General features: G+C 44.9%; 1 protein-coding gene across 1 annotated transcript in view; it reads right to left on the bottom strand.

Moving 5' to 3' along the window:
* Window positions 1–7,665: 7,665 nt before the first annotated feature.
* FXYD1 (FXYD domain containing ion transport regulator 1) overlaps window positions 7,666–23,670 on the bottom strand; it is a 36,657-nt gene continuing 20,652 nt past the window's right edge. Inside the window, exons 3-7 of the mRNA XM_087939919.1 lie at window positions 21,188–21,226; window positions 20,157–20,231; window positions 18,685–18,721; window positions 13,719–13,756; window positions 7,666–12,083 (exon numbers count right to left, since the gene is read on the bottom strand). Coding sequence (XP_087796045.1) covers window positions 11,932–12,083; window positions 13,719–13,756; window positions 18,685–18,721; window positions 20,157–20,231; window positions 21,188–21,226 — 341 coding nt within the window. The 3' untranslated portion in view covers window positions 7,666–11,931. The remainder of the gene's footprint in view (window positions 12,084–13,718; window positions 13,757–18,684; window positions 18,722–20,156; window positions 20,232–21,187; window positions 21,227–23,670) is intronic.

Consider the following 23,670-nt stretch of genomic DNA (forward strand, 5'->3'; position numbering starts at 1 on the left):
ATTCCCGAGTCGCCTGTGCTGCTGCAGCTGCTCTTTCCTTTGAGCAGCCCTGTGCACATGCGCACAGGCTCCTCTGGGTCCTTTGCATCACTGCTGCCACCCTCCACAAGCTCCAAAGGCAGCACTCCGCTCTCTGATAATCCGGCCCCATCCCTGCATGCGAACCGCACGACCAGCTTGGCTCAAACTGACGCTCTATTGAATCCCCATAACCTACCCGCCAACATGTCCTAGATAGTGCAAAATCCTTCCTCGTCCATTCATCTCCTGGGGAAACGAAACACCTATTTATTGGATTGTCAAATTCATTGAAACTCACCCTTTCATCCTAAAGACAATGGCTGATTTAGAAACCCTTTGTTCCAGCTTTATAGAAGAACTAAACCGCAATTGAACGAGGGGATGTGTCGCACACCCCAGGGCTCTGTGCAAAAGGAATCACTCCTTTTCCTTAATCCCACCTTGCTAAATTATGCATATGATTCCACGGGGCTTGGAATGGGAATCTTTCTGCTTCTGACCCACCCAGCTTCCGACAAAGACTGCCGCAACTGAAGGATGCCTTCCTACCCCCTCCCACCCCCCCAATTTGGGAACCTGCTGTTTACAGGTAGTCCTCAACATACAACAGTTTGTTTGGTGACCATTCCAAGTTACAAAAGGGGGATTTACGACCATTTTTCACAGTTACCACCTTGGTAGCATTCCCACGATCACGTGATCAGAATTCAGATGCTTGGTCACTGGGTAATGCTTATGGCATTGCTGTGTCTTTACTACCGGTTGTTTGGGCATGGCTTGGTGGGTGTTACTTGTGGGCATGGCAGGGGAAGGATACTATAAAATCCCCATTCCCTCCCCACCCCACTAACCTGCTTTGCAGCTCCATTCTCCTGTGCAGGGCAACAAAAGAAGACCCAGCTGAGACTCGGGAGGCGGAGAATAGATGGGGCGGGGCCAGTCAGAGGCGGTATTTGCCAGTTCTCTGAACTACTCAAAATTTCCGCTACCGGTTCTCCAGAACTGGTCAGAACCTGCTGAATACCACCTCTGTTTTTGATGAACAAAGTCAATGGAGAAGCCAGGCATAAAAGTTTGAGAAACACTGCTGTATGCAGCCTTTATTCTCCATCACAGCCTTCTTCGGGCGGAACTACAAGCTCCATCATTCACTAGTCACCTGGGATAGGGGTGATGGCAGTGGTGGGATTCAATTTTTTTAATTGCTGGTTCTGTGGGTGTGGCTTGGTGGGTGGGACGGGGGAAGAATACTGTAAAATCCCCATTTCCTCCCCTCTCTTGGGGGAAGGTTACTGCAAAATCCCATTCCCTCCCCACCCTAATAACCTGCTTTCCAGCTCCGTTCTCCTGTGCAGGGTAACAAAAGAAGACTCAGCCAATCAGCTGGGACTCGGGCGGCAGAGAATAGATGGGGGCGGGGCCAGTCAGAGGTGGGATTTGCTGGTTCTCCAAACTACTCTTCTACCACTACCGGTTCTCCAGAACAGGTCAGAACCGGCTAAATACCAGCTCTGGGTGATGGACAATTGTTTTCCAACAGGCCCAAAATTAAAAGTAGAAGGGACGAACATTACAAATCATGAAGTAATCTCGAAAGTAACCCCAAATTTTCAAGACTTCCTATTGCATTGCATTCTGCCTTTCATTTTCAGAGGCTAATGACACATCAATGGCCAAGGGAAATGGCCTGCCCCTCATGTTATACTCATGCCGGTTGGCTGAAAGTCATTCCAATAACTTCTTTGCTATCCAAAATCCATGGGATAATCAAGAAGATCAGGAACAGAGGTTAAATTTCAAGTAAGGTTGTAGTCATGTTATCGGTGGAAAAAAACCAAAAACAATGGATGCAGGGGAAATAAAATAACCCATTTGGAGGTTACATTAACTGAATTATTTCTTCTGAACAATAGTACCTGGGATGTGTAGCTATTCTGAACAGGGAAGCTTCCTCTGTCCTTGGGATGGACATTTTACTTATTTATATCCCTTTATTATTTTTACAAATAACATAAGGTGGCAAACATATCCAACACGCCCCCCTCTTCCTCCTCCTATTTTCCCCACAACAACAATCCTGTAAGGTAAATTGGGCTGAAAGAGAGTGATTGGCCCAAGGTCACCAGTTGACTTTCATGATTAAGGCAAGACTTGAACTCATGGTCTCTGGCTTTACCAGCCTGGTGCCTTAACCACTAGACCAGGGGTCGGCAACCTTAAACATTCAATGAGCCACAAAGGTCCTAACTGGAAGCCCCCCGATCAATTCTGGATCCGTCTGGAAGTCCGGTTCCCCCACCATAGAGTCTCCTCCTAGCATGGCATCCTTTTTCCTTTTACCAACTGGTGACAGGGAGCCGCAGCAGAGGGATGAAAGAGCCACATGTAGCTCTAGAGCCGCGGGTTGCCAACTAGAGGCTGGAGGTGGTTATTGAGGGAGGAATCAAGATGGCAACCACAACAGCACAGTCAAAGCCTCACCCTTGCAGGTAAAAAGTGGGCCCAATCATGGCTGGTCTCTTGATACTTTTACTCCTCTCCCTCTGTGGACATTGAAGACAAGGGGATGAGAGAATTCAGAGGTCTACCCCAGCCTTCTCAAACCTTGGCACCCTCCAGAGAGATGGACTTCAACTCCCAGATTTCTCAGCAGTGCTGAAGAAGCCAAGAGAAAGTTGGACTAAGCCAAGGGGCCCTAATGACCATCTACAAATTAAGCACATTTTTTCCTGATTTACCCTTTAGAACAAGGTCTCTAAACCTGGCCAACTTGAAGATGGATGGCCGGGGAACGGCTACAAGGTTTCTGAGTGTTTATATTAGTAACTTAAAGATTTCTGTCCCACTTTTATTCCATACAACTCGAGGCGCACACTCACATGCACACAATGCCTCCTATTTTCTCAACAATTCTCCTCCCTGGAAGAAGGAGGGTTGGGCTGAGCGGGTGTGCCTGACCCAAAGTCACCCACCTGGTTTACATGCTCAAGGTTGGACTAGAACTCACAGTCTCCTGGTTTCTGATCCAGTGCTTTAACAGCTACACCCTCCTACCGGTAGCTTTCATTAAGGAGCTTCTAGGTAGGCCAAGAGACGTTGGAGAGCCGTGAAGCCTTCTAAGGCTCCCACAGAATAAAAATCTTGTTCTATGGCTGGTTTATAGAGCAGAATAAAGTAACAGCCTTCAAAGGCACCTGTCCAATCTAGTCCAATCGCCTGTTCAGGCAGAAAACCCTATATACCAGGGGTGTCAAACTCAAGGCCCGGACGCTGGATCTGGTGCTTAACTCTGGCCCATGGAGCCACCCTGGAAACTGCAAAGAAATGGCCTGCAGTGCATCTGCCAGCGAAAAAGGAGCTCCGGAGGATAGCAGGAGGCTGTTGCAGCTGAAAACTGAGCTCAGGAGCCCAGTTTCACTGGCAGAGCGCTCGAACCACCACAGGAGCCCCCAACACGAGTGACGTCGAGGTGGACACACCCACCCTGGCCACGCCCACCCCAGTCCCCCAAGGTCAAACATGACCCTGATGCGGCCCTCAATGAAATCGAGTTTGACACCCCTGCTCTATACCACTTCAGCCGAAATGGTTATCCAACATCTTTTGAAAAACTTCCAATGCATTCACAACTTCTGGAGGCAAGTTGTTCCACTAATTCATTGTCCTCACTGTCAGGAAATTTCTCCTTAACAGATAATCAGAGTTGGAAGGGACCTTGTAGGTCATCTAGTCCAACCCCCTGCCCAAGCAGGGGACCCTACACCATTTTTGACAGATGGTAGTCCAGTATCTTTTTGAAAGTCTCAAGTGATGAAGCTCCCACAACTTCCAACTTCTGTTCCATGGGTTGATTGTTCTCACTGTCAGAAAGTTTCTCCTTATTTCCAAGTTAAATCTCTCCTTGTTCAGTTTCCATCCATTATTCCTTATCTGGCCTTCGGGTGCTTTAGAAAATAGACTGACCCCTTTCTCTCTGTGGCAGCCCCTCAAATATTGGAAGACCACTATCCTGTCTCCCCTGGTCCTTCTCTTTACTAGACTAGCCAAGCGCAAGTCCTTAGTTCTAGAGTTGCTTCTCTCCTGGATTAGTTTCCACCTATTGCTTCTTGTCCTGCCCTCCGATGCTTTGGAGAATAGCTTGACTCCGATGCCAATGTTGATGACAAAGGAAGGATTCCTGCCAAGCTACCTCTTCAGCTTTGCACAGTACAATCTCCTTCCATCTTTTTTTTTTGCATTTCATCACCCTCTGATTCCACTCCACACAGCCCCGTTGTTTGCCTGCCAAGAGATAACGTGGCTGGAAGTCAACATCCAAGGTTGGCGGTCCCAGTGCACAGGACTTAAAAGGCACACCAAATGACATCTTTGCAATGTTTCCATCCAAGCCAGAGTTGCATGGCACAGCTCGAAGGAGGCTGACCGAGAAACCCCAAAGGGGCTATTTATTTAAAACTTTAGGGAGCTGTACGCAATGCCTCAGCCCCTCTGAGGCCAAGTGCAAGACGCAAAGTGCAACATTTGAAAAAGGAAAAAAAAAACCAGCTTGTGTTGTCAAAAACATTAGTGTACATGCTTTTAAAAGAAACGTTCCATCAGGGATGCAAACCAGAATTCAGCTTTTAGGGGTTTGTAAATACTCTGAAGTATCTTTTTAGTAAACCAGTTGACATAAATCCAAAGAATTATTTTTAAAAAATCTTCATGCAATGAAGATTTTACTTCAGAGGTAGGAAAAAATATCAGAAGTGAGACATCTATCTAAAGAGAAGCATGCAGCAGATAGCTTGAAAGCACTTCAGAAACATTTCATTATCCCTGATTTTAATATCTTTCTAGACTTCGTATTGATCGAGAGGGATTTTAAAATATCCTGCTTCATGATATGTTGCCTGAGCTTATTTGTTCCAAGAAGACCAGCCAATGAACAGAAGGAAATTGGCTTAAAATAACTCACAAGATTATAATGAATAGTGTTAATTGCAGGGATAATTAAACTGTGTGCAAATCTGCTACTGCAGGAGTGTGGAATTTATTGGCAAAGTGTGAATTTTGCAGTGTGCTCTTCTTCACCACATGATGTCAGCTGTGAAGATACCAAGGAGAGAATTTGGTATACCTGTAGCAGGATGACTCCAATTTGAGAATAGTTCTTGGTGTTTGCTGAGTTTGATAGTTTTCCTACAAATGATTTATTCGATCAATCAATCAATCAGAATAGAGCTCGAAGAGACTTTGGAGGTCTTCTAGCCCAACCCCCCGCTCAAGCAGGAGACCCTATACCATTTCAGACATTGTTTGGCTAGGTCTGCAAATCAAACTCTCCCCCGCACTGATTATGTTATTTAGCCTGGTGATGAAACCTCTACCTTGGCAACTTGAAAATGCCTGGACTTCAACTCCCAGAATTCTCCATTCAGGAAATTTAGAAAACACCAGGAAACCAACTATTCAGGTTGGACTAGGCCAGGGGTCGCCAACCTTTTGGACCTCAGGGAGCACCAAACTCATAATTTTAAATCCTGCGGAGCAGAGACCCTGGGAAAATCCCCCCAAAAGTCTGCAGGAAAATCCCCCACCCTGTTTTCCTACCAATCAACCGTTCTTTATTTGGGATCACAGGATATTGTCTCCAGCTCCGTTCTCAGGGGGAGAGAGAGGGGGGGAGAGACTTTTGGCTTCATGCAAGGAAAGCAGCAGAAGCAGAAGAAGTCCTTCTTTCTCTCTCCCAAACTCCGCCAGAAATGAGTCTTTGCCAGCTCAGCCTCTTGGAGCAGGATGCCTTGCAGGGTCCCAAAGACTCGTTATTGGCAGAGTTTGGGGGAGAGAAAGAAAGACTTTTGCTGCTTTTCTTTCATGCAGCCAAAAACAGCAGAAGAAAGAAGCAGCCCGGTGGCCAGGCAAGGCATGTGCAGCACGTGGGGCAAGACCCCCTCCCTCCACCCTTTCCCCCCTTCCCTCACTGTCTCATGTTGTTCGCAATGCAAGCGACGCAAGCCTTGTGTTCCTGCCGGCCATGTGGGCGGTGCAGCCTTGTGTTCCCATGCAGCCTGGATTAATTGCTTTGGGAGTGACATTTCTCTGCAGACCACCAGCATTTTCTCACGGACCACCAGTGGTCCCCAGCCCACTGGTTGGTGACCACTGGACCAGAAAAGGTCCCTTCCGAACCTATTATTCTATGTACTATGAGTTAAACCTATGTATTATGAGTTAAATTCTCTATCTTGGCATTTGAAAACTGACTCTTGCACTTTATTTGAAATACAGCTGTGAATAGAAAAATAGGCCTCTCTTAACAGTATTTCTTGAACAAACCAGAATTTGGAATGAGATTCAAAATGCAAATCCACATTTCAAATGGGAACTAAAAGCTACAGCCACATTCAAAGGTTTGGAAAAGTTAAAATGGTTGGATTCCAACTCCCAAAATTCTCCAGCCAGCATGTAGCCGGGTAATTCTGGGCATTGAAGTCCGTACATGTTAAAGTTGCTAAAACTGAGAAACGGTGCAATCTGGTATACTAAGGTATTTGTTGGAAGAACTCTCTTTGGGGAACATTTCATATTCTGTTAAAAATATTTCCCCAATTTCTTTGACAATTTGAATTGCCAGAGACTCTAGCCGCTTTTCATTCTGCTGTTGGGTAGCTTTACATGGAGGCTATAGTATTTACTCTATGATTAATGTGCTTGAGGTTATTTTTCTGAAACCAGCTTTGGGGTGGAGTTAACAAGTGAAACATGATATGCTCTTTTAAAAATGAAAATAGAAATATTACCCAAACGGAGGATTTTAACACCATATGCTCCACAAACTATAAAATACCTTTTCATTCTCCATTTCATCTCATAAGGAAAGACCCACAGATAATGAAGAATATCACAAATGTGCTCTCTTATTTTCCCCACCTGTTTTAAGGGATAATTCAGAACTAAAGAAAATTAATTCACTGATTGAAAAAGGTAATTAAAAAGCATGACACAGCAGGTTGCATAAAAACAAAAGCCCTTTCTAATATCTTCTGCTTCTTCAATGGTTCCCTGATGCCTTTTCTGATTAAAAAGTCTTATTTATTATGGCGTTGCACACATTCCATGTTGTTTGATTAACTCCATTTGATCATTTTGGTTGATCTTTTCAATTCCAAGGCATTTGTTCTTTATGTAGCAACTGCCCACAATGATAATGGTTTAGTCATAACACTGCCGCTGTGGGAAAAAGAGACATTAGGAAACACCTTTAATTGGTCAGGAGTGTAGTGAAATCTAAAAAGATTCCTCCTAAGCATGGCCTTTTTTCCATGCAAAGGAGAAGCCCAGATTTCACATTTAAATCATCTTCTTTTAACAACCCCATAATCTTTTGCAGGATGGAATCTAGGCAACTGAATGGAGCTGAGTGTTTACTGGCTGGATGCCCTTCCTGTTGCCAATGAGGAGTTATAGTCAGCAGATATACATATTCAGAGAGAGAAATATCAGCCTCTACCTAGAATCAAATTCACAGCCTCCTGATTGTAAGGTGAGAGTTCCACCTCTAGGCCACCGTACCATTCAAAATTTCACATTTAAATGATCTGCAGAAATTGATGAAAACCATGAAGGAAAGCAGGCGCTAAACAGCAACATAGCAACACATACTTCCCTTTACATCAGTTAATTTCACTGATCTTTTAATGAGCAAAAGAAAACAGGGGCGACTCCCAGAGAGGAAAGAGGGTTGAAATGAGGTGCCCATGTCCAACCAGATTCCTCGTTGGCTCACTATGATTGGGGAATCATATACCAGATCAAAATCAGCCAGCCTGCTACATAGCATTTTCATTTTACAAAAAGCACTTGCTCCAAGGATCAAAGGTACAAACATATAAACCATGAGGCTTCATTCACGAAAAGCTTTTTTTGCATGGAGGATATTAATAGAAGTAGCATGACTTGGGTTGACGTGGTTATACAGTCTTAAGCCCACTGGATTTTGGCAGGTGAATGTTAGTTGGGAAAATTTCATATAATATCCAAGAGTGTTTTTGGCCGCTGTAAGAATGAAGATGTATGGATTTCAACTCCCAGAATTCCCCAGCCAGGGAATTCTGGGAGTTGAAGCCCGCGCATCTTCAAGCGGCCAAGGTTGAGAAACACTAATCCAAGCCTTAATATCACCAAGGATTCCAGTGAGTCATTCAACCTTTCGCTCCACTGTCATCACAGTTAAATTAAACCTAGCCGGATTTAGAAGAGAAACAAGCAGAGGTAAAAGATTTTGAGTCCACGTCACAGGCAGAAATCTCTCTCCTGGGCTTGGAGCTATCCTCACTGATTTAGCTGCCTTCTTGACTGGAGTGGTTTGCAAGCGGAGAAGGGGATTTTTAAAAACTGGCCAGATTTCTCTGCATTGCTCTACTAATTTTTTTTTTTTTTCAGACTGGGGTCGCAATCAAGATGCAATTTCCTCACCTGACTCAGGCAGCCCAATGTGCTTGGTAAGCCTTTGTAGGACAGTACAGAGGTGGCATTCAGCAGGTCCTGACCAGTTCTGGAGAACCGGTAGCAGAAATTTTGAGTAGTTCGGAAAACCAGCAAATCCCACCTCTGACTGGCCCCGCCCACATCTCTTCTCTGCCTCCCAAGTCCCAGCTGATCAGGTGGGTCTCCTTTGGCTGCCAAGCAGGTTAGTGGGGCGGGGAGGGAATGGGGATTTTACAGTATCCTTCCCCTGCCACGCCCAACAAGCCATGCCCACAGAACCGGTAGTAAAAAAAAATGGAATCCTACCACTGATACAGTAGCATCTCTGGGGAGAAGAGAATCAAAGCAGCATAACCTAAGCCCCACCCCTTTTGCAAAACCACTGTGACATCACCAGCATGTCCCAAAAGAGTGCAACTTGTAGCCCAGTGGTGCAATGCTGCTTCTGTCATGATGATGGAAGCAAACAAGCTCCCATTACAGGCGCCCTTGGTATGATGTCTGGGCTAGAGGCTTGTTGAAGCTCCACCCTTTCTCTGAAGCTCTGCCCACGGAAGCCAGAGGAGGTGTCACAGCTTCAGAAGACCGGAAGCAAATACCTGCCTGGGCGCCATAATCAAGGCGGGGCCAGATCAGGTTCTCCACCCTGCAACCACACAGATGCACACCTGGGCAGCAGCATATACCAGCCTCCCCGCAGTGTGTGGGCTCCAGTTTGGTCAGCCTTCCAAATGTGATAACTCTTAGCCAGCAGGACCCAATGCATAGCTGCAAAAAGGCAGGAAGAGAGACCCTCCCCCCCCCCCGCCCCCGCCAAAGCCAAGCTCACATCCTTTGCACCCTCTCAAGGTGACCTTTGCATCAGTTCATAACGTTGCTTCCTTCTAAAAAGACGAAGCCCCCGTTATCCTTCTGCATTACACCTGGGATACCTTTGAGGATGCTAGAAGAAACTCCAAACAAGAACACGAAGATTTCTGACTGCAACGCTGGTTCCAGCTATTAAAAACCACAGGCCCTTTGGGGGACTGTGAAATCACTGTCGGCCTATTAAGACTGCATTATTTATCATCACTTCCAAGAGACCGTTCTCCTCCCTCGGTCTCTTCCCCACAGCTCCCTTCTCCTCTTTGAAGTTTTCTTCCCTGGGGGCACAAGTGGCCCTTTCATCGCCACTCAGTGGGGAAATACCCTTGTCCTCAACTGGCCACAGGGGAAAAGGGAACACACACACACGCACACCAGAGGGAAGTTGTCCTTCCTCAGCAGATTTCTTAAAATAAAAAAAAAACCCACACACAAAAAAAGCTTTTTCAACCTCTTACATTGCAAAGCTTCCTCTCTCTAGAGCTCCTCAGCTGGGTTAATCGGTTGATGAGATCACAATCCCACAAGAAAGGATCTGCAGAAGGTGGTAGGGCCACTAAGGCAAAGGGGAAAGGCAGCTTAACTGTCTGAGAGGGTGGGCTGCAGACAATCCTGGCTTCAAAAGATTCTACACATGGATCGATCTCGATCTCTCTCCCCTCCCTCCCTCTCCACACACACACATACACACACACATTTGCTAACTACCCATTCAGAAGTTGACGTAGGGCAGGGCTGTCAAACACAAGGCCTGTGGGCCAGATCCAGTCTGTCCTGTGGTTGGATTTGGCCCACGGAGTTGTCCTGGAAAATGTTAAGGGGTCAGCCCACATCGCTTCAGCCCGGTCTACCCAATGCAAAGAGGAAACATGCCAGCAGTTTGAGGAGTGGCAATCAAGCTGGCCACACCCACCCAGTTGGCCACGCCTACTCAGTCAGCCACACCCAGAGTGTGGCATCAAGCTGGCCACACCCAGTCAGCCACACCCAGTGAGTGGCATCAAGCTGGCCACACCCACTCAGTCAGCCACACCCAGTGAGTGGTGTCAAGCTGGCCACGCCTACCCAGTTAACTACGCCCACCCAGTCGGTCATGCCCGCCTGCCCCCACCCCCATCCCCTGAGGTCAACAAGACCTCAGTGAAACAGACTTTGACACCCCTGATCTAGGGGAACATTAAATCTATTTCAGGCTTTTAATGTCTTCTACCACACCATTTCCTGAAGGCCTTGATAGCTTCTGAAATGTTCAACACTGAAGTTGCTGTACTTCCAATTAGCTTCCCTCTTCCTGTAATTTTAAGATGCATGGACTTCAACCCCCAGAATTCCTCAGCCAGCATACTAGCTGGGGAACTCTGGGAGTCGAAGTCCACACATCTTAAAACTCGCCAAAATCTAGAAACAATGCTCTAACCCTTCTTGTCCTGGCATTCGTTGCATGCATTGGGTCATGCTGGGCTGGGAATTAATAATGAAGGTATCTTGGGAAGGTGGTTGCGATGTCCTCCTTGTCTTCTTTCCCATTTGCTCTTTCCATGCCTCTCCACTTCTTGTCATCTCCCAACACCTATACAGGTAAACTAGAATAATATCCAGCCGCTTGCCCAAAGGTTGGACTGTCAGAACAAACTGATGAGAAAAATATTGGCCAACTTGCAATGGAGATAACCACCAAACTCTTAATCATTCATTCTCAGTGGGCAAAATCTCCCTTTCTACTTCTAAAAGCCAATGTGTACCCTAAAATCCTGATTCAGAACTAATAGAACTATGGCTAATTTTAAAAAATGTGCTAATGAACACCTTATCAATCTACCTCCATTTCTTTGCACATTTAGGTGGTCAATCTTATAATTATAGATCATCTTGGAGAAGGAACTTCTAACTGGTGGCTAAGAGGCAACACTAACTTAATGGCCCGTCATCCATCCACCCATCCATCCACAATTTTAAGGAAAGACAGAGAGGAAAAAAACTTGGTTTTGGAAAGTTTCTCATCCCCTTCTAGGATTGCAATCCAGACGGGCCGTGCGATCTCAATAGCACAACTATTCATAATAAGAGAACACCAATGAAATAGCACCTTACGCTGGATAAATCTCATGCGTGCTTTTCTTTGGTGATAAGGAAAAAAAATCAGGATCTGTAACTCTTTGTTTGTTTGTTTTTCAGAACTATTGCCTTAGTGGGAGCCCCAAATTGATCTCATGGTTAGTTCTGGACAGGGGACCATCTGTGAAACCAAGGACGGAATACTAGATCGAAAACTTGAACAAGCAAACTACTTCTCGAAAGCTGCCCAGAGACAACTGCACGGATGCAGCCACCTGGAGAAGAACTGGACTCAAGGACATTTTTTTATTTCCAGAAGCCCAAGGTGAGCTTTTTAAAGGCGGGGAGCTCAGACAGGGCCCTGCTGTAAAGCAGCTTGAGCTCAGCTCAGGAGTTAGAATCCTTCATGGTCACTAGAGGCTGAAGGCCAAGGGTTAGAAGGCTGCCCTGCCTCTCTGAGAAGCAGTGGACTTCAAGCAGCAAGACAAAACAGAAGGGGAAGGTCTTGGTAAGGGGCGGTTAGTTGGGTGGGGATGACCCCCAGAGGCAAGCAGTTCTGGAATTCACTGGAGTTGTGGCAAGCAGTGGGGCCTTGCTGGGAGAACAAAGGCCAGGCGGAACGAAGGAGGGGAGCGCTCCAGATCCAGGAGGATCCATATCCATACAGCTACCTAGGAGAAGAGGAGAAAAGGAAAGAAGTGAGGTATAGTGAAGAAAGTTGACGATCAAATTAAAAAAAAAAAAGGAAGAAGCTCAGGACCCAAAGTGACCCCAGTTCCAGCCAGATAATGAATTTATCCTGGTTATGAGTGCCACCTTGCTGTTGGAGTTATCTTCAAGTCTCTTGTTTTCCAGATTTTATTCAAAACATCAAACAAGCTCAGCTGCCGGTCTTTTTCCGTTTAGACTCCTAGTCTGATATCGCTTCAACTATGGCTTTCTTAGAATTCAGACCCAGAACGACACACAGCTTAGTGCTGCGATCCATCCTTCACCTGCTTTTATTTATTTTTACCAGTCTCCACTGGCCTGGCTCTTAGACAGAGGCCTCTATTGCATCTCCCAGCATGACAGTGGTGGGATTCAAATTTTTTTTACTACTGGTTCTGTGGGTGTGGCTTGGTGGGCCTGGCATGGTTTGGTGGGCCTGGCTGGGGAAGGATACTGCAAAATCCCCGTTCCCTCCCCACCCCACTAACCTGCTTTCCAGCTCCGTTCTCCTGTGCAGAGCAACCAAAGAAGACCCAGCCAATCAGCTGGGACTCAGGAGGCGGAGAATAGATGGGGGCGGGGCCAGTCAGAAGTGGTGTTTGCCGGTTCTCCAAACTACTCAAAATGTCCGCTACCGGTTCTCCAGAACTGGCCAGAACCTGCTGAATACCCACCTCTGCAGCATGAGCCACGTGGAACAAATAGGATGTCATTTGGGACAGGTTCGTATGTGCAAGCACACAATTTAAAGTGTGCAGCTGAAAAAGGTGACTCCAGATGGAGCCTAAGAGACCCAGTTCTCCACCTGGTAGATCAGGGGTGTTAAACTCGCAGCCCACGGGCCGGATGTGTCATGCGCTGGCCACCCCCACCCCGACTTTAGTGAAGCGGGGAGAAGATGCGATACGTCACGTGACAACAACGTGATGACGTGAGTTTGACACCCCTGTGGCAGATGGTGGCGCTGCTCTCCACATCTCACACAGATCCTTTCGTACAATTCCTCGCCCAGTTTCCAAAATGAGAATCGTTGCTGCAATCAAACAATTGCAGTGAGATCCTGGTTTTTCATGTTTAAATCCTTGGCACAATTGTGGGAACGTGGGAGCTGAAGAGCTTGGACCTTCAACCCTAGTGCATGCTTTATTTCCACTGGATTATTGCTGAGGTCATCAAATGGCATACCTACCACAGAGGTCCAAAAGAAGATAATCCTGAAAATTAAGACAAGCCGTTCTTTTCTACCCCCAAAATAGGAAATTTAGACAAGGGAAAGACATGTCTCGCCTGCCTCCAATGTCATGTCATCAAGAAAGCAAGATACCCTCCCTTTTTTTAAACAGATGAGTTATTTATGACAAACCAAGCTAGCTCTCTTTTTAGAATCAATATAGTGTCTACGTGAACAAATCCTCTGTTCTTGAGACCATTTAGATATTACAGAAGAAGAAAAAGGGGGAGAAAAGGGAACTAAACGTTGCATTTTGCACAGAGCAACGAAGATGGCAATTGATGGTAAAAGCCACAAGAGTGAAGAGACTCAAACTGAAGTTGATCACAAGGGTCATTCTTCATTTAATCTGCAAGCAACTCACCAGTTATGATGTCTTCTATCTCATTCTTGTGGATAAACCTAGTGAGAATTCAAAAAAAAAAAAGGTCTGAGTTTTTAAAAGGCCTTTCCCTGAAGCGATTTATTCTTTCCTTCAGCAAACACGCTTTAAGCTAAGACGTGTCTCTTTCCTCCGGTGTCTGTGGCATGATATACCCAAACAGTTTTAAAAACCATCTTGGCTCAGAATGCCAGATGCAGCAAATATAAATAGGCAACCATTTCACCATCCTGTAGAAGATTCCTAATTTCCACTGCCCAGTTCTGTGCTGCCCCAAAGGGACTCCTAGTTTGAAAACTGTCCAATGCACAAATTAATCAGTCTTTTAAAGGATGTCTAAGAGATCAGAAATTTCCTTACGTATTACCAAACTTAATGCTGGTCTATGATGATATTAAGAAGAAATTGAATAACCATTTGTCTGAAATGTATAGAACTTCCTGCCTAAGCAGGGGGTTGGACTAGAAGATCTCCAAGGTCCCTTCCAACTCTGTTATTCTATTTTTTTTTCTCTTTTTTCTTGTCTCTTGTCTATTTTCCATTTTCCATTTTCTATTCCGTTCCATTCCATTCTAAAAGCAAAGTCAGGTTTCTTTCTTTCGTTCCCTTTGCTTAAGTAAGAGTTTGAAATCCTTTGAAATAAATATATAAAAAGCAATAATTTTTAAAAAGTTCCCTGGCCCAGGAAACGTTCTCCCCCAGGAGACAAGGGAAACAGGCAGTGGATGTGGCCATAGGCTGGCTCTTACGCCGGATGGAGCTGCGCAGAGTTCCTTCCTCTTCATCTGGTTCTCCGGTCCTGGGGACAAAACCAAACCATCACACTGGGTTTCCACCTCTTGGGCTATCATCACACCAGACAGTGAAAATTCTTTGCATGCAGAACAGGTTTAGAGCAGTACCTTCCAATGTACTCTGTACACCACAAACCCATATAAGCTCTGCACGCTCCTATCTTTACAGTATTTTTTTTTCCTTTTAAGGAACTATTTCAGCTGATTGGACACTTGGGGGTGTCCAAGCTTGGCAACTTTAAGACTTGGGGACTTCAACTCCCGGAATTCCCCAGCCAGCAAGAGAGGAATTCTGGGAGTCGAAGTCTACGAGTCTTAAAAGTTGCCAAGCTTGGATACCCCTATTGTAAACCATTTGTACAACCAGAGCTGAAGAAGCTTCTGGGATGAGAAGTGAAACATCTTCCAAGAAAAACCAGAAAGTCCAGTTGCCTCTTTGGGGGGGGGGGGAAAGCACCTTTGGGACATCAAATTTGGCCCCTTGCAAACGGTCACCAGGAAAACTTTGTAATGTTAGAAATTTGGCACGTTGAGTTCTTTATTTTTCCTGTCTTGCACTGCATCCTTTTGTGCTGTGTATTCAGGCCAGAGGAAGGCTGAAAATCTTGCCTTGATAAATCCTCAGAATGCAGCGTGATGGGAATTGTTCTGGCTGAAAAGAGAGGCAGCAGTATCAATGCAGGCAACTCAGGGATGATGTCACTGGGTGCGGGACTTACACAGGATCTAGAGAGTGGGTTTTTTTGTATAAAAGCTATGCTGCAGCGTCTCCTGCTGACATCCAAAAGGAATAACAATTCAGCATAATAAAGGTATATATATATATATACACACACACACACACACACACACACACACACACACACAGAATACAGAAGCCTGATAATGGCAGATGAGATTCTGCCGAAACGTTGCTACAACTTTAAAAGCACAACTATAATGACAAGGCAAAATACCCGAACAAAGCTGAGTACCATATATATATATATTTTATATATATATATTTTCATAGATTTTCACAGGTACAGGTACATAGGTCTAGGTGTGTTTGGCTCTTTTCCTGTGTAAGATTAAGACTATCTTGGCGACGTTTCAGCGACGTCCCACTCGCCATCCTCAGGCTGGTGCTTTCGGCTTCGTGCCAGTGCAAGCAGTGCAAGCACGAAGCCAAAAGCACCAGCCTGAGGATGGCGAGTGGGACCTCGCTGAAATGTCGCCAAGATAGTCTTAATCTTACACGGTAAAAGACCCAAACACACCTAGACATACATACATACATACATATTCTTAAGTTTTCACGGCTATTTATATGTATGGTATTCAGCTTTGTTCAGGTATTTTCCCACGTCATTATAGTTGTGCTTTTACAGTTGTAGCAACGTTTCGGCAGAATCTCATTTGCCATCATCAGGCTTCTGTATTCTGTATACAGAAATGTTACTACAACTTTAAAAGCACCACTATAATGACGTGGGAAAATACCTGAACAAAGCTGAATACCATACATGTAAGTACCCGCGAAAACTTAAGAAAACATATATACCTTTATATATATAAATGCTATATATAATAAGGTCTAGTATATAAGGAATAATAAGATACATATACGTATACATACATACATACATACATACATACATATACATATACATATACATATACATATACATATACATATATATTAAGGTCAAATCCGAATGTGCAAATGAGCGCAGCAAAAGGCCGCAGTGGGAATTCTTGCCTTCCCTCCCTCCAAGCACCATGCTGTTTGTGTGCTTCATTCATACAAGAGAAACGTCAACTGGACTGGAGAACTGTAAACTGACCAGCCCATTTTGCTATTCAAGCTATGCACTCCCATCAAAACAAATCAAATTAGTGGTTCGAATCCCTAGCGCCGCATAACGGAGTGAACTCCCATAACTTGTCCCAGCTTCTGCCAAGCTAGCAGTTTGAAAGCACATCAAAAATGCAAGTAGAATAATAGGGACCACTTTAGTAGGAAGGTAATCAGCCTTCCGTGTGCCTTTGGTGTTTAGTCATGCTGGCCACATGACCGCGGAGACGTCTTGGGACAGCGCTGACTCTTCGGCTTTGTAATGGAGATGAGCAGCGTCCCCTAGAGCCGGAAATGACTAGCACATATGTGTGAGGGGAATCTTTACCTTAGTCCTCATTTAGTGACTGTCACCTTCAGGGAGCATTTAAAAATACAACAGTGGTGGAAAATAATTTTATGACTAATGCTTGCATTTACAACCTTCATGTTGTCCCTGTCACACAACCACCATTATAGTCAGTATACATTCTGCACCATTGATGCTACCTAGTTTGGATGTTGAAATGTCTGCAAGAAAGCAAGCAAACTCGGAGAGCACCAAGGACCCCTCAATTCAACCCTGAACTACAAATATTCTCCTCTGATACATTCTCCTCTGCCTGACCTGTTGTTTCTCTCCGCGCCCCTTACAGAGTGGAGAGATTGGAGAAAAAGGGATTACAAGAGAGTAAGCCAGCACACAGTGGGGAATATACCGGGCTTTTGCATAGAATAGAACTCTTGGGGCTGCAATGTATATTCCCCACTGTGTTCAGACTTCCTTCCTTCTCCAATGAATGGAGGAACAAACATTAATTCCCTTCGTACTAATTATCTCAGTGCCAAGGTGAGCATTCCAAATGGAAAGGGAAATTTCTTTTCCCCCTCTTTTGCTGATACTTTGCTTGTGTGGAGTGACCATTCAAAGTTACAGCGGCACTGAAAAAAGTGACTTATGACCGTTTTTCACACTTACGACTGTTGCAACATCCTCACAGTCATGAGAGGCCAGGCAAGGAGATGCATGCCTCGATGTGAGTGATACTGAGTTGGCCACGCCCAGCCAATAACATGACCACCAAGCCACGTCCACCCAGTCACATGACCACCAAGCCATGCCCACCAACTAAGCCACACTCACAGAAACGGTTGTTCAAAAATTTGAATCCCACCCCTGGCCATAAGTCACTTTTTTCAGTGGCGTTGTAATTTCAACAACTTCGCAACCACCAACAAGAACACAACCTTTTCTAAGTGGTTTACAGAATCAGCCTATTTGCCCCCAACAATCTGGGTCCTCATTTTACCCACCTCGGAAGGAAGATTGAGTCAACTGGGAGCTGGTCAGGATCGAACTCCTGGCAGTGGGCAGAGTCAGCCTGCAATACTGCATTCTAACCACTGCGCCCCCATAGTTCCTTTCCAGCAGCCTTTCTACAGCATCTTAATTGTACATTAAACTGTCCAGGGTCACTTTTCACAGTGAGATGGGTAGCTTATCAATGTAACAAATGAATGAATGAATGAATCCGTGTGGGAGGAACAATAGGGGAAAATAATGTCTCTGCATTATAATTTCACTGTGCAAATGACAGAATTTGTATCATTTCTGGGTTGACAGAGATATCTGGACATAATTGTAGCCCATCCTGGATAACTTACAAGCTTTTCCCAACCTGGAAACCTCCGAAGTATCTGCAATTATAGCGCAGTTACCTCTGAAAGATGCCAGACCTGAAAAGGCTGCAGTAGATTCAGTTGCTTATATGATGACCAAAGTTAGCTAGAGAACTGATGAATCAGTCCTTCTCTTTAAACAATCTGTGATACTCTTTTCTTCCCACTTTTCACAACTCTTATTTGCTGCTAGCACCCCACTGCTTCCAAATCTCCATTTTTATGGTGTATCATCTGAATATTTCTACAAGGGTCAAAATTAAAAGCTCGTTTGTTGGGTAATTATCGACATCATGCATACAAGTAGTTAACCTTCTAATGCCCCTTTCTCTCCCTGCTTCCAATCCCAGCATCGCAGAAAGAAAGCAATTATCAGCAGATGTACTAATTCAGAGAATGAATCATTGTGCTGGCCAGATTCTTCCCCAGCAGGGGGATGAAAGAAAACGGAAATAAAAGAGAATAAAGACGAAGCAGGGGCATTTCAACAGTCTCCAAATAATTAAGATATCTGAACCACATCACAAAACATTGCAAAACTACGTCACGCTATTTGGCTCCCCCCCCTCTCTTTTTTTCATACTGTCCTTCGTCCATTTGAAACAATTCTGATAAGTTCCACACTCCCTCCAAAGAAACTTTATGGGTGGATTTTTACCTTTGCTGCTGGTTGAACTTGCAACGACAGTGCCGGCCTAGGAGAGGAAGAGAGAAAGAAGAGTTGAGTAAGGATCCCAAAAGAATCTGAGCAGGGATGGGGGGGTTATTTTGGTAAGAAGCACTATTTAATAGAATGACAGATATTGGAAAGGACCTTGGAGGTCTTTTAGTCCAATCCTCTGCTCAAGAAGGACATTCTATACCATTCTGGACAAATGGCTGTCCCATTCCTTAAAACAGTGGCCCCCAACCTTTTTTGTGCCACAGCCCGGTACTGGCATCACAAAATGATCCGCGGCCCGGTACCGGCATCAGCACGCATGGCAAGGCAAGCCGAGCGACCGTCCAGCCAGTCGTCCCCCGCTTCTTCCCGCCACCTTCAACTCCTCCTTTGTACCTTTGTCGATGGGCTTCGGGACGGTCGCTTGGCTCGCCTTGCCTTGGGTGCTAAAAGAATCCTCGCGCCTTAGTTTTGTTCGAAGCCGCCCCCCACTTTGATGAAACTAAGGCGCGAGGATTCCTTCAGGACCCAAACGCCGCTTTCCAACCGGAAAAGCTCACCGGAAGCACTTTCTCATCAAATCAAGATGGCGGCGCCCAGCAAACTGGCGGCCCGGTAGAAAATGTTCCACGGACCGGTACCGGTCCACGGCCCGGTGGTTGGGGACCCCTGCCTTAAAAAACTCCAGTGTTGGAGCGCTGAGGAATTCTGGGAGTTGAAGTCCACAAGTCTTAAAGTTGCCAAGGTTGAAGACCCCTGATCTATGACACATTTTATTTTACAGGCATAAGACTTGGATACCACAGTGTGATTGTTGGGTTCAGACCAGGGGTGGGATTCAAATTTTTTAACAGCCGGTTCTGTGGGCATGGCTTAGGTGGTGGGTGTGGCTTGGTGGGCATGTTATTGGCTGGGCATGGCCAACTCAATATCACTCACATCGAGGCACGCATCTCCTTGCCTGGCCTCTCATGACTGTGAGGATGTTGCAACAGTCGTAAGTGTGAAAAACGGTCATAAGTCACATTTTTCAATGCCATTGTAACTTTGACTGGTCACTCCACACGAGCAAAGTACCAGCAAAGGAGGGGGAAAAAACTCCAGAGAAGTTCCAGAGACAGGAAGTCTAGTCCTGCCAAGAATGTAATTAGGGTTAATGGAGAGGCAGTTTTTGTAAGCAACACCAGAATGTTTCCTTCCTGCCTTCCTTACAGGATGAGGCCAGTAATTTCTTCTAACAACCGGTTCTCCAAACTGCTTAGAATGTTAACAACCGGTTCTCGCGAATAGGTGCAAACTGGTAAAATCCCACCCCTGGTTCAGACCTAAAAGAGAAGTCAGACTCAACCAAACCACACCAGTGCTTTCCTTGATGTATGAACACACACTGTATTGTTCAACAGGTATTCTGATCCCAACCCACTAAGCCTCCCCCTTTCCTGGGCAACCACCAGATGGTAGCTACTCACTAAGAATAATGAGGATGCCCATCAGAAACAGGACAACGGCAAACACCAAGCCTCCAATTCTCAGCGAATCGTAATCTGGTGTGAGGGGAAAAAAATGAGTTTGTCATGCGAGGAATAGAACATAGCCTGGAATTAGAACAAAGAACCCTATTTCTATAGGCCGAAAACCCACGGGAGGGGTGAAGTGTGGTCCATCCATTCCTGAGCCATCTCCATCACTGATCCCTCCCCTTCCTATTTTATGAGCTCTTGCCCAATCCCTTAGCCTTACGGTTAGGGTTAGGACTCCATGAATTTGGAGAGCAAAATGGATATCATTGACAGACTCGTAATGCATTGTTATGCTTAGGTGGGGCGTTCCACTTAGCGGTTCACCCCCTAACCAAACAAGGATGCCATAAGCCACCTTCCTCATGGACGAGGCCAAGAGGAGGACAGCTCCACGGGGACAAAGTCAAGCACATGTGTTACCATGGTTTTATTATGTTGGGATTGTCTGCAAAGGGAGAGCCAGCATGGTGCAGTGGTTAAGGTGCTAGCGTAGAAACCAAGAGACTGGGAATTCTAGTCCCGCCTTAGGCATGAAAGGAGACTCAAGGCGGGATAAATTTGAAAATATAAGTGTATTCCAGAGGTGTTCTACTTCAGTTCCTAAATCAGCAAATTATTGTGGACATCTTTCCCCACTTCTCTTCTTCTGTGTTGTTGTCCTATTAACTTCGTAACGCAAGAAGGGAAGTAGAGGAAAGGAACACAATTCCATTTGCATCCAGAGATCTAATACTAGCTTTTAAGTAGAGGTCAGGTGAGTGTTTTTTCAAAGAAAGTCCAAAGAAAAGGGATCCTTCTCTAAAGCATTATTGTGATCCTCAGAATCATCCGCCTCTTTCCATATTAAATAAAAACAAAGGAATCCTTCTGAGGTTTTTTGTTTCCCTTTTTCCTGTGCTTTGTTTCCTAACTCTGCCGGTTGTAGCAATTTGCATTGGCTCCCAAGGCCCCAGACAAGCTTTCAGGAATGATTAACTTACCATAATTGAAGGGGTCATGAGGTTGATCCTGGGGGGACTCTGAAAGATGAACAAGGAGATGAATTATGAAAGACCCAAAGACAGCCTTAACTGTGCTCCCCAACCAGTTTAGCCGAGGGAGCTGTCATCAAAATTAGAAAAACAGATAAGGTAAGTTAAAAAAAAATGACAATAAAGATTATCTTATCTGTTTTTCTAATCGTGATTGGAAGGGGAAAAAAGAGCAAACAGATTATTTGTTTTAGCTCCTTTGAAACCCAGCAGGACGTATGTTTAATCTCAAAGGCTTCCACCATATGCAAATATAATAAGAGCTAAAACTTTTCTACACAAACTCACCCGTTTATTATGTTCTTCATTTTCTCCTATTGCCAGTCTAGCAGAGTTGACCTTGCATGCCTCACCTCTTAAATCAGTGTGTCCCAACCCTTGGCAACTTTAAGTTATGTGGACTACAACTCCCAGTGTTCCCCAGCCAGCCTAGGTAGCTGGGGAATTCTGGGAATTGAAGTCCACTTAACTTAAAGTTGCCAAGGGTTGGGACACACTGTTTTAAATCGTTGCATAGAAGTCAGCATTTAAACCGGGACATCTATCCGTGCAATTGTGGTCCTAAGTCTCAGGATTATCTGTATTCATGCCCTATTTATTTTTAAAAGCTTCATCTTGCCCATATGTTTCAGATCTTTTCATTTCTGTCTATGTTTATATATATATATATATAAGAGCCACAGTGGCACAGTGGTTAGAATACAGGCTATTTCTGCTGACTGCCAACTGCCAGCAGTTTGGCAGTTCAATTCTGACTGGCTCATGATTGACTCAGCCTTCCATCCTTCCAAGGTCAGTAAAATGAGGACCCAGATTGTTGAGGGCAATAAACTGATTCTATGAAACACTTAGAGAGGGCTGTAAAAACACTTTGAAGCCAGAGGTGGTATTCAGCAGGTTCTGACCAGTTCTGGAGAACTGGTTGCGGAAATTTTGAGTAGTTCGGAGAACCGGCAAATGCCACCTCTGACTGGCCCCGCCCCCATCACTTCTCCGCCTCCCGAGTCCCAGCTGAGTCTTCTTTTGTTGCCCTGCAAAGGAGAATGGAGCTGAAAAGCAGGTTAGTGGGGCGGGGAGGGAATGGGGATTTTGCAGTCTCGTTCCCCTGCCATGCCCACCAAGACACGCCACGCCCACCAAGCCACGCCCACAGAACCGGTAGTAAAAGAATTGGAATCCCACCACTGTGTGAAGCAGTATATAAGTCTAAGTGCTGTTGCTATTTTTCTCCCCTCACACTGTGGGCTATTTTGTTATTTTACAACGGTTCGCTGTTCTTAAGATATTTTACTTTTCAACCGTTTCAAAGCTGAAGAACTGGTACCGCTTTCATGTACGTTGCCTTTTCATATGTTCCACTGACTTATTCCTCAGAAACAAATGTCTCGCCACTGAAGAATAGAGAAGGCTGGTGAACACATGGAGTTCTTCCCCCTCTGTTCTAGTTAAGAGAAGTCAAAAGCAGTACTGAAGTCAGCCGCTGTAAATAAATAAATACTTTAAACAAGATCTCATGCCTACTTGGTTGAAATGTAGCTCCGTTCAACCCCTTTTATGATAGCTGAGATGCAACTAATTCTGGATAAATTGGTTTTAACTCACAGCATCATTTTAATGTACAACTTTGGCTCAATGACTGGATTTAACTCATTGATCTAATCCAGGGGTCTTCAAACTTGACAACTTTAAGACTTGTGGACTTCAACTCCCAGAATTCCTCCTCCAGTCATGTTAGCTCAGGAATTCTGGGAGTTGAAGTCCACAAGTCTTAAACTTGCCAAGTTTGAAGACCCTTGGTCTAATTCGTAAGAGTTCAATTGGATTAACACTGGATTTCCCAATTTTGTCATCTTTTAAACTGAAGATGTTACCTTAATGGGTAATGAAACATCTGGAAGCAAACAACCAAACTCAGAGAGCACCAAGGGCTCCACGGTTCAACCTTGAGCTACAGATATTATTTTTTTCCATTGGTTCTAAATGTATGCTTCTCAGTTCCCAGAATTCTTAGCAACAAGCCCATTAGCAGGGCATCCTGGGAATTGAAGTCTATATATCTAAAAATTGACAAAGGTGAATACACTGACTTGGACATGCTGTGAACTACAGCTGTGTAATGTATCATAATTATCATCTTAAAAACCATGGTTTAGCATGAGGTGTAATCCTAGTCATTCAGTCTGTGCATTTTATACACTTTGTTATTCTTTGCATGGGAATGAAACTGAACTTTCAAAATTACAACCATCATGTCTCAGTGGGGAGTCAAAAACTCACTTTTAATGTCACCAACTCTTTCACCATCATTACTATTATACAAGTAATAAATAATCCTAACCCCAAAGGTAGGTGAGATTTCTCAGGATATAAAGTTACATTGATTCATAGGGGAAAAAAATATATATCCTGCCCTCCCTTAAAGATCAGATCAA

This window comes from Pseudonaja textilis, chromosome 10, assembly GCF_049901715.1.
Source record: "Pseudonaja textilis isolate UNSWEBS1 chromosome 10, rPseTex1.2, whole genome shotgun sequence".
NCBI classification, from domain to species: Eukaryota; Metazoa; Chordata; class Lepidosauria; order Squamata; family Elapidae; genus Pseudonaja; species Pseudonaja textilis.